At 44.0% G+C, this 11,617-nt stretch overlaps 1 protein-coding gene across 3 annotated transcripts in view; it reads right to left on the bottom strand.

The window, feature by feature from the left end:
* Window positions 1–1,542: 1,542 nt before the first annotated feature.
* CANX (calnexin) overlaps window positions 1,543–11,617 on the bottom strand; it is a 96,093-nt gene continuing 86,018 nt past the window's right edge. For 2 of the 3 annotated variants that reach the window (XM_029583231.1, XM_029583232.1), the window contains exons 14-15: window positions 3,143–3,237; window positions 1,543–3,025 (exon numbers count right to left, since the gene is read on the bottom strand). In XM_029583231.1, coding sequence (XP_029439091.1) covers window positions 2,975–3,025; window positions 3,143–3,237 — 146 coding nt within the window. In that variant the 3' untranslated portion in view covers window positions 1,543–2,974. The remainder of the gene's footprint in view (window positions 3,026–3,142; window positions 3,238–11,617) is intronic. The other variant, XM_029583230.1, reaches the window with a different exon arrangement.

Genomic DNA, 11,617 nt, shown 5'->3' with positions numbered 1-11,617 from the left:
GTGGCGTACGAGACCTTGGTTGGAAAGGATGGATGGATGATCGGTTTTCCATCAACTTGAGGGTGGTAAGCATAATGCCATGGAGATGCACTTTGACCAATTAGGTACTGAGGCCCAAAGAGGAGAGGGAAAACAAGTACTGAAGCAGGAGCTTGCATGACACCAAGGGAAAAACATTTCTATTTGAAACGGTACACATTTGGTAGTCTGCTTCCCGGCCAAAATCACAAGGTCCTTAACCTCCTTAGATAGTGACAATTATGAGACTAATATCTGTTCAAAACCTATGTTCCACTGCGGGAGGGGAGATATGGATGACAGATAACCTTTCCCATCAGTTGTTAGAGCTGGATCAGATACCAGATGGATCAGTAGACAAACCAACATTATGACAAGGTAAGAGAATCACACTTGCCTAGCCATGCAGGAGCAATGAGGACCACTTTCTGCACCGTCCTTGCTACCCAATTAGAAGGCAATAAAAACCACACACAAACTAATTAAACCACAGAATATATTACATTTATATAATGTATCCAAAATATCAAAATATATATCTTTTAAAAAAAATATCAATATATCCAACTAACATCAATTTAAAACATATCACTTCTCATTTACCACCCCATTCACATTCTCATATATAAGACAAAAAAAAGTCAAAGGACTACCACCCAACATGTTTCGTATCTCATTGTAATAGTGGATACAATTCTATATTATAAACTTTTGTCAAGGAACACATCTTCACATGGGGAAATTCACAGCTAACCAATTCAGCGATTTCTTAGTGGTGAGAGTTTTTGCGTCCGACTTCTATTGCTTTTTGATTGTTGCTTGTTTGGGATACACCGGGAACTGTGCTTCAATTCGATTTGAACATACATAGAGGAAGAAGTAAGTACATCTGTATACGAGGAGGATAATAAGTAAGAATAAGGAATAATTCTCTCTCCAAAATGACATGGGGAAATTCACAGCTGACAACATGTGTTCCTCTATTAAAACTAGAAATATAAAATTGTATTCACTACTCATATTGAGATACAAATTTTGGACTCTCCCCTGAAGAAGCTTTGTCAAGCAAAACACGTTGGGTGGTACTCCTCTGATTTATTTTTTTATGTCTTGTATATTTGGGTGTGAATGGGGTGGTGAATGAGATGTGATATATGCTGTTTTAAACTGTTCGTGGATATATTTTTTGAAAAGATTTTGTATTGATATTTTGATTAATAAAAATTATTGTATACACATTTTTTGGATATATCATTGTGTGGTTTAATGCTTTACATTGCAACACAACATCTAAATCTTTGACCTTTCATCCATTTTTCAATCCTCTTTCATTTTTCTACTTCTGATGTCTACTCAGTTACAGATGTGAATCAACTGCAAACACATCATTTGCATCAAGTCCCCTTGCAATGCTGCTAATAAAGATATAAATACCAATTAAATACATTCCACTGTACCTTCTTATTGATTAATGCAGGACACCGATTGTATTAATTTCATACAAAGCATGGAGCAATTCTGATACACTAAACACACTTTTTTTTAATAAAAGGTTTATTCTGTGTTTGCATTTGGAATCCCTACATTCACAATATAATTTATGATGCAATTGTTACATTTGAGAGCAGACACACAAACAAGACAGCAGCAAGGCATTCTCCCCTCCCAAACCCTCCTTGGAAATACTTTAGCCTCTACCGGAAGCCAAGGCTTTAAGCAACTTGTTCTCCACTGTAAGAACACGTATATGCAGGAGATGTAGAAAATGAAAGCCTACAAGCGAGAAAAGCAAAGTTAGGGGCGCAATGTCCCCTATTCGGTATCTAGATTCCGGCACCACACTAGATGACGTCACGCTCCTAAGGAGTCAAGTTCCTGGCAAGGAAGGGGGGGATTTTTATTTATTTATTTATTTTTATTTAACAATGTTCAAGGGACACTGAAGACCAAGCTGCTTTCTGGAGAAACTGCATCCTGGCAGGAGGTGCACCTGAGGGAAGAACCAGACCAAACACACAGTGCAGAAGGAAGAAGGGTGGAGGAGGGAACAACACTGCCCTATTAACAAGTGCTGCTGAACTAAAGAAACCACACAAGGAAGCTAGATATATATATTTATATATACACACACTCACGCTCACACACACACATACTGAGAAAGAGAGGACAACTAGAACCTGTTAGGAGTCTGATCAGTCTCACCTTAGTACCAAAGACCCCTCATATCATTTGTGAACACTGGCAGCTGATCAGTAACCAAGGGCAACATGCATGGGTCATGATCTAGCCATGCTCTTTCCAGCACAAGTTAAACCAAGGGGGCTTTTCTGGGCACAGATTTAAATACAATGCAAATATGCAGTTTTAGACAGGTCAGCCCTCTTTCTTGCTTTGTAAAGCAACCATTTGTACTTGAACTATTAAAACTGATGCTCATGACTTGATTGCTAAACCTAAATTATAGGCCATGTCCACATTTAGAAATCTGCACAATTAAAAAGTTTCATTTTAACATATCATTAGCACTTTTCTCCATAAACATTACTATTTTAGTTTCTAGATTTAATACCATTTTATTTAACCAAGACTTGGAAGATTTTGGCAACATTATATCAGGTATTTTTATATATAATATATGGTGCATATACTATATATCATTTCAAATCTCTCTAAAACCAAAAATACAGGTTACTCTTATTTCCATTCAGGATCCACATAAAAGCTAAAGCCAGTTATTGTTAAATGCACTCTCACTACAGGAATGATGTTCGTTCATACTCATGATAGCAAATATTAAGTGGTAGACACTCAAAATTAGATCATATAGTGTTCAACTGGAACCTGAGGGTGGCATCATCATGAAGTCATTCAGAGATCCAGTGTAAGCTGTCCTGCATTCTTCTCCCTCCCACACCATGTAGAAATTGTCATACATCAAGTTCATACTTTTTCTTCATCACTGTTTGGTTTTCTGCTTCTGGGGGGATCGATTCAAAATGTCATCCTCCTGTTGGGCACAGAGCAACAGTTAACAAGCTGTAATATGTCAGTCGACCTCCTTCCATATGATACTGGTCCCAGTGAATCACCGTGCATTAAGAGCAGCCTAATGTGCAGTGCTTACCTGGGGATTTTTCTCTTCCAAATCTTCGTTGTCATCCTCTGCTTGGCTGCCACTTCCTGCGTCTTCCTCAGCATCACTCTTCTGCTTCTCTTCTACTAAGAAAAAATTAGCAGTTATTTTCTAGTTTGTAGAAAGTTCAGAGATTCCCCCTATTGCACAAGAAACATTTTACATTAAATAACAGGCAGCTGAGAACGTGGCTCCACTGACATCAATAACCCAAGACTTCGGGTTGAGCACTTCTATCAGGGATCAATCATGTGTCACTACAAAACACCAACAATTTTTCTTCTTACATTTTAATCGTAGCAGCCAGTGTCACAGGTAACCTGTGTGCACCTGCAGGATAGCAGAGTTGGGGCAGAAATGACAGAATGCTACATTGGTTCTTATTAAAGCAGCAGTACTAAGACACTTTAGGGACGCCAGTTGACAATTACACACACAGTCATTAAGCGTCCCCTTTATTAGGCCGGTTTGGTGGCTCAGTGGCAGTGTTTTGGACCATCTGGGAATGCAGTTAAGCAGTGCCAGGAATCAGGCCCAAAAGGGGCATCGGGGTTGCTTTTACCTATGGGCATGCAAGAACAGGAAGGATGGGGTGGGCCTGGAAGACTCAGTCTGGTAATTAAACCAGGGACTTTCTGCATGGCAGTGTTGCCCCCAACCTACTAAGCCAGCCCCCAAAATGCATTTTAAAGAAGCTTTAGATAGTGACATCTTTACACCGTTACACAAAATTTCCATCTTGCATAATAGACTGTATTAAAAATGCTTTTCTGCTCTTAACCGTTCACTCACTATTCTCGTAGAGTAAGATTTCTTTTTTTAAAGATGCATTTCATTTTATGCCATGAAAGAGCCTGGTGGCATGGCTGTGTCTGTCCATGAACACCCAGTCAGGCTGTGACTGGAGGGATTTTTATGCAATTGGAAATAGATTCAGTTGCACGCCAAAACAGGAATTCTGAACTCCCAATTATGATTAGGAATTCCTCGACACATGACCATTGTCCTTTCCCACAACATTATGAAATGCGCCTTCTTGTGCACTGATTCAGCATGCATTTTCCCCAACTTATTCAGGAACCATGATCTCTTAACATCCAAGTTGTGGATCTGGAAAGAGAAAAGAGCCCCTTAGGAAGAAAACCTGACTGGAGGTGGAGATGATGGCTCTGAAACAGACATAGCCAGAAGTCTGAAAGAATGAGCCTTTTGGGACAGTATGGGGATATTAAAGTTACAATGTGTTGAGATATGATTTTGTTCTGGAAGAAAGATAGCAATAATCTCTTTTGTCTATGTCTAAGCTAACGCATTCCTAAAGCATGTTGATCTTATCCGCTGAACAGCACAGTCCTTTTAAATCATTTGTGTAACCATCAGTTCCATGAAGGAAGTCTGGCACAGACTCCCATTCTCCTGGGAGAATTTGCTGCTTCGTAACCAATTTGCTTGAACATTGATCTTTCTTGCTATAGGTACGGTTGAAAGACTTTTCTGCCCACTGTAGACACCCTTCTGGAACCTCCTTGTTTGTTTACATGTATGATGGGAAACCATATTGTCTGACTGATACATTTTACTTCAATCTGGTCTACAAAAGATTAAAGCTTCTAAACTTGTTTTCATTTCTGAAGTGGCGTGCCTCAGGAATCTGTACTTGGAGCGGTGCTTTTAAATATATTTATAAATGATCTGGAGAGGTGTACGACACGCAAGGTGATCAAATTTGAAGATGACAATTATTCCGAGTAGTTAAGTCACAAGCAAATTGTGATAAATTGCAGGAGAATCTTGCAAGACTAGAAGACAGGGCGTCCATATGAGAGATGAAATATGTGGACAAGGACAAGGTGATGCATATAGGGGAAAATAACCCATGCTGTAAGTTACACAATGTTAGGTTCCATATTAGGAGCTACCACCCAGGAAAGATCTGGGCATCATAGCAGAGATTACATTGCTATCAACTCAGTGTGCTGCAGTGGTCAAAAGCAATGTTAGGAATTATTAGGAAGGGAATGGCAAATAAAATGGAGGATGTCATAAGTCGCTCCATGATTAGACCTCACCTTGAATAGTGTGTGCAATTCTGGTCAGTGCATCTCAAAAAAGAGAAGGTATAGAGAAAGGTGACCAAAATGGGCTCCCCTATGAGGAAAGGCTAAAGAGGTTAGGGCTGTTTGGCTTGGAGAAGAGACAGCTGGGGGGATATGATAAAGGTCTAGCTATAAAATCATGAAAGGACTAGAACAGCTAAATGTGAATCGGTTATTTACTCTTTTGGATAACAGGACTAGGGGATACTCCATGAAGTTGGTAAATAGCACATTTAAAACAATCCATTTGCTCTGAATTCATGTAGCTGATTGCTAAGAAACTTGTTTTTTTTTAATCTGTGAGAAGTAGTTCGATAGCTATCCCGATGCCAGCCCAGAGTGTTGGCATCTATGTGGCGAGGCAAGAAACTTGTTTCATATTTGGCGGAAGTGTTTTGTTAGTACAAAAATATTGGGACGTGATTAATTTTATTCAAAATATCACTCAAGTTATTGTCTGTAGAGACCCTAAGATATTTCTGTTGAGCCTTTCTACACCAAATTTGGCAATATCTAAACAGGTTCTTATTCTTCAGGTTATTGTTGCTTTAAGATGCATCCTGCCTGCTTTCCGGAAGAGACCTAAGATCACAACTGTTTGACCCTCTATTAAAAAAACAAAACAAACCAAAAACACTTGATGGGGAAATTGACTGCATGTTTTCTTACCCCCTTATTCCCGCGTTAACATGTTTTATTTGTTCTATGTAAAGCGCCATGCATGGCGTCTGTTTGCGTTACACTGTGAACCGATGTGATATCCTGGATGAATGTCGGTATATAAAAATTTTTAAATAAATAAATAAAACAAACAAACATTATGGTATAGCAATACAGAAATTTAACACATTTGGTTGCAAACTGATTTAGTATACTATTTACTATGGGTGGGGTAAGGGGTTTGTTATGATACATGTGAATACATTGATGGTCAATCTGCTTATAAATATGTATTTGTATGTGTTTAAAAAAAATAGTTTCTTAAAATGTTAACTTATATAAAAGGTTTGACTTATAAGCACAATCCTGCTGCCCAGAAATAAGATTCATGCATCAAACCCCTATCCCACATCTCTGGGGTCATTCTTGCAGTTTTGTAGTTTGCAAAAGTAATTGTACAACTCTACCATGCAATGACTACTAAGATGGTGACCATGGGGGGGTCTGCATGTACAACACTTCCATTGCTACTCGGAGTCTAACCGAAGCACATCTGCACTGCAGCTGAGTCCCAGCTTATAATGGCAGTGCCTTTTATTCTTCCAGGCCCAGAAGCCACACACTGTGGAAGCTCTATTGCAGCAAACCTTCCCTGTTCAAGAACAGCAAACGACTGGACTAAACAAAAAAACCACCACATTACAGGGCTTCCCAAACCTGCCCTAGGGCCCCCTCAGCCAGTCGGGATTTCAGGATATCCACAATGAATATGCATGAGATACACTGTGGATATCCTGACATCCCGACTGGCTGTGGGGTCCCCAGGACAGGTTTGGGAAGCCCTGCCAGCAGGATGGGAAATGCTAGAGTCCAGCTTCTGGTCTGAAGCTCCTGATTTCAACTACACTCTTGAGTAACAGTGCCCACAGATTATGACTGCTGGGAAGAGCACAAAGCAGAAACACAACCTAAATAAAGGCATGTAAAGTAAAAGATAAAGGACTCAAGTTCGTGTGTGTGGGGGGGGGGCGGGGGGAATACTTTACACAAGCTAGTGTTGGACCATAATGAAAAACGTATATATTTTTATTCTTAAAAGTTTAAATATAAAAAAAGCAGGAAACAGGACATGAAAATGCCATAACAGGAAGGAACAGATCAAGAACTGTAGACTGTGTCTATGTGGAGGACTGTTTTAACACAAATTACCATCACTTAATTCTTGAGGTGGTTTGCAATATCACAAACTACTCTTAACCGAATGCACAGGAGTAACCTGCAGGGAAGCAGCAGTTACTAAAGTTAACAGAAAGCACGAGGTAACCTGCCCAGAGTGGCAGCCTCTACCCTTACCCCCATACCTTCTCTGAATTATGTTTACATTATAAAGCCAAAAACATTCAGGTATGAACAGTACTTCTTTATAGTGTACTTTTCACACCACCTCAGGATGGCTGCCTGGGTGACAAAGGAAAATTAGTTTCTTATCTGACAATTTTCGTTCCTGTAGTACCACAGATCAGTCCAGACTGCTGGGTTTTGCCCCCCCCTCTAGCAGATAGAGACAGATGTTTTAAAAACAAAGCTCCGCCTTATATAGGAGAGTGCCACCTACAGTCCGCCAGCATTTCGTAATGACAAAGCAAGATGGCTCCCATAAGATACCATAACTTTATACAGTAACTCCTGAACAAGAAAAGGAAAAAACGTGACCACCGGGGCACTGAACCCCAGTAAGATTGGAACCTAGAGAACCACACAGGCAATAAGGAACAGGAAAAATTAAAAAATCTGCAGAAATTAATGGCAAGGCGAGTGGACTCTCCCCCACTTGAACCATTTTGACAGAGCGGGCCTCTGGACTGATCCGTGGTACTACAGGAACGAAAATTATCAGGTAAGAAACTAATTTTCCTTTCCCTGTACGTACCCGGATCAGTCCAGACTGTTGGGGTGTACCAGAGCTGTACCTAACCGGGGTGGGATCCAGAGAGGCCTGCTCGTAGCACACCTTCTCCGAATCCTCCCGAATTAGTAGCCTGCACATCCAATCGGTAATGCTGCGTGAAAGTATGCAGGGACTTCCACGTCGCCGCCCGACAGATCTCCTGTGGAGACACGAAATAAGACTCCGCCCAGGATGCTGCTTGCGACTGAGTAGAATGAGCCCGGAGGCCTACTGGAAGAACTTGGCCCTTTAGCAAATAAGCGGAGCTGATAGCCTCTTTCATCCCTCGAGCAATAGTAGCCTTTGAAGCCATGTAACCCAGTCGAGGACCATGCCAGAGCACAAAGAGATGGTCTGACATGCGAAACTCATTGGTGACTTCCAAGTAGTGTAGAAGTGCTCTACGAACATCCAGCTTCTGCAAATCGTGGGACAGAGGAGCCGAACGGTCCAGATCCCCAAAGGCTGGAAGCTCCACTGATTGATTGACATGAAAAGAAGATACCACCTTCAGGAGAAAAGAAGGAACCGTGCGGATGGAAACACCCGAATCAGAGATCCTCAAGAAAGGCTCCCGGCAAGAAAGAGCTTGGAGTTCTGACACTCGCCGAGCTGAAGTGATAGCGACGAGAAAAATCACCTTCAATGTAAGATCCTTCAGAGTTGTCCTCAAAGGCTCAAAAGGCGCCTCACACAGGGCTGTAAGTACCAGATTCAGACTCCAAGAAGGACAAGTTTGGCGAAGCGGAGGACGTAAATGCTTAGCTGCTCGAAGGAATAGCGCCACGTCAGGATGCGCCGCCAAAGTTCCACCCTGCACTGTACCGCGCAAACAACCAAGGGCCGCTACCTGCACACGTAATGAGCTACACGATAAGCCCATGGACAGCCCCTTTTGCAAAAAATACAAAATATTGGATACGAAAGCCCGGGTCGGTGAAACATCTTGTTCAAGACACCAGGCCTCAAAAGCCTTCCAAACCCAAACGTACGCAAGATTAGTAGAAGTTTTGCGCGAATAGAGAAGAGTAGCCACTACCGCAAGAGTATAACCCTTGTCACTTAGACAGCGCCGCTCAAAAGCCAATGCTGCAAGACAGAAGTGATTGGCTTCTTCCAAACAAACGGGTCCTTGGTGAAGCAAATCCGGGATTCCTGGAAAGCGAATGGGTCCTGCCATCGCGAGACTGAGGTCTGCGAACCAAAGACGTCTCGGCCATTCCGGTGCTACCAAAATCACCGGCGCTGCGCGACGCTCTGTCGGAGCACTCTGCTGATTAACGGCCAGGGTGGAAACACATACAGAAGAGAGTCTATGGGCCAGGGTAGAGCCAGAGCATCTACTCCTTCCACTCCCGGCGGCGCGAGTAGAACCGTGGGGCTTTGGCATTCCGAAAAGTCGCCATGAGATCCATGCTGGGCATTCCCCACGCAAGGCATATGCGCTGAAACGCATCCTCTGACAATTCCCATTCTCCAGGATCGAGATGGTGTCGACTGAGGAAATCCACTTGGACATTGTCCACGTCAGCAATATGAGATGCTGCAATGCTGATCAAGTGATGTTCTGCCCAGCTGAACAACTGAGCCGCTTCCTCCATCACAGGATGACTCCTGGTTCCTCCCTGATGGTTAATATAAGCCACCATGGTCGCATTGTCTGACAACACCCGGACTGCCCTCCCCTGTAGGAGAGGAGCAAAGGCTTGTAACGCTAACCGTACTGCCCGGGTCTCCAACAGATTGATCGACCACAGACACTCCTTGGGAGACCATAAGCCCTGCATGGAATTCCTCTGGAACACTGCTCCCCAGCCGGAGAGACTGGCATCCATGGTGACCACTGTCCATTCGGGAATCTCCAGGGGAACTCCCCTGGATAGATTGTTAGTCTCCAGCCACCACGCTAGGCTGTTTCTCGCCACTTGCGTAAGCGGCAATGGAAGAAAAAACTGTTCGGATACTGGGTTCCAATGGGACAGTAACGCATACTGCAAGGGCCGCATATGAGCAAATGCCCATGGCACTAGCTCTAAGGTCGACGCCATGGACCCAAGAACCTGTAGATATTCTTGAACCCTGGGAGAAGTTTGGAGCAAAAGACTCCGCACGTGAGCTTGTAACTTGATGAGGTCCATGGTGAGAAAAACTCGGCCCCACTGGGTATCGAAGAGCGCTCCCAAATACTCCAAGGACTGAGAGGGAACGAGCTTGCTCTTGGATAGATTGATCACCCAGCCCAGCGACCGTAGAGACTGCAGAACTCTGTGAATCGCATCTGTGGCTAAGGCTTCCAACTTTGTGCGAATCAGCCAGTCGTCCATGTAGGGATGCACCAGGAGACATTTCCTCCGGAGATGAGCTGCCACCACCACCAACACTTTGGTGAAAGTCTGTGGCGCAGTCGCCAGGCTGAAGGGTAGAGCTCGAAACTGAAAATGCTGTCCCAGGATGCATAACCGCAGAAACCTTTGGTGGTCCTGACGGATCTCTATGTGGAAGTAAGCCTCCGTGAGATCTAGCGAAGCTAGGAATTCTCCATGCCTCACCAAGGTAATGTCCAACCGGAGAGTTTCCATGCGGAATCTTGGGATCTTTAGACACTTGTTCACCTCCTTGAGGTCTAGGATGGGACGTAACGATCCTTCCTTCTTTGGTACCACGAAGTATATTGAGTACCGACCCCTTCCTTGCTCCTCTGGAGGAACGGGAACTATGGCTCTTAATTGTAGCAGCCGCTGCAATGTGTCCCGAACCACTGCTCTTTGTGGCATACCTACAGGGAGAGATGAGAAACTGATCTTGGGGGCGCTGTGCAAAATCTAAAGCGTAGGCTTGTTTTATCACGGACAGGACCCACTGATCCGTGGTCACCTTGGTCCACTCCTCAAAGAATAGGGCCAGTCTGCCCCCTACTTCCGGGGGTCGAGGAGCGGACCAGCGCTCCTTCATTGGGAGGATTTTGCTCCCGAGGAAGAGAGAACTGCCCCAGGTCTGCCAAATCTTCGACCCCCTAAAGGACCGGGTATATGTTTTCTGCTTCGCCGGAGCCGAACAAAAGGACAAAGCGGGCGACTTAGGATGTCGATACCTCCTATTCCCTCTAAATCTGGCTCGAAAAGAGAGGGAACTGCGTGAGTGAGGTCTGTCTTCCGGCAGGCAATGCACCTTATTCTCTCCCAGCGACTGAATCAAGTCGTCCAAGATCTTACCAAAAAGTAACTTACCCTTGAAGGGCAAGGACCCCAGTTGAGCCTTAGAAGACACATCCGCCGACCAGTTGCGCAACCACGAGAGCCGGCGAGCCGCGACCACCGACACCATGGACCTGGCGGATGTCCGGAGGAGGTCATGAAAGGCATCAGCACAATAAGCCACCGGGGATTCCAAACGGTTCGCCTGAGCCGCTTCCTTGGCCGAGAAATCTACATTGGCCTGTAATTGCTGCACCCAGCGAAGCCCGGCTCGCATAGCAAAATTATTACACATAGCCGCCCGGACTCCCATGGCTGAGACCTCAAAAATCCGTTTGAGCTGCACCTCTAACTTCCTATCCTGCAGATCCATGAGCGCTGTCGTTCCTGTGACAGGAATCGTGGTTTTCTTTGTGACAGCGGACACTGCAGAGTCCACTTTTGGGACCCGCAGCAGCTCTAAGGCGTCCTCTGGCAGAGGATACAGCTTATCCATGGCTTTACTGACCTTTAATCCGAGATATCCCATTCCCGAAACAAGTCCGTTGCCGAAAAATGAAAGGGAAAG

This window comes from Rhinatrema bivittatum, chromosome 18 (assembly GCF_901001135.1).
Source record: "Rhinatrema bivittatum chromosome 18, aRhiBiv1.1, whole genome shotgun sequence".
Taxonomy (NCBI): Eukaryota; Metazoa; Chordata; class Amphibia; order Gymnophiona; family Rhinatrematidae; genus Rhinatrema; species Rhinatrema bivittatum.
The sequence above is the reverse complement of the archived record's forward strand: the minus strand, read 5'-3'. Positions and strand labels throughout refer to the sequence as shown.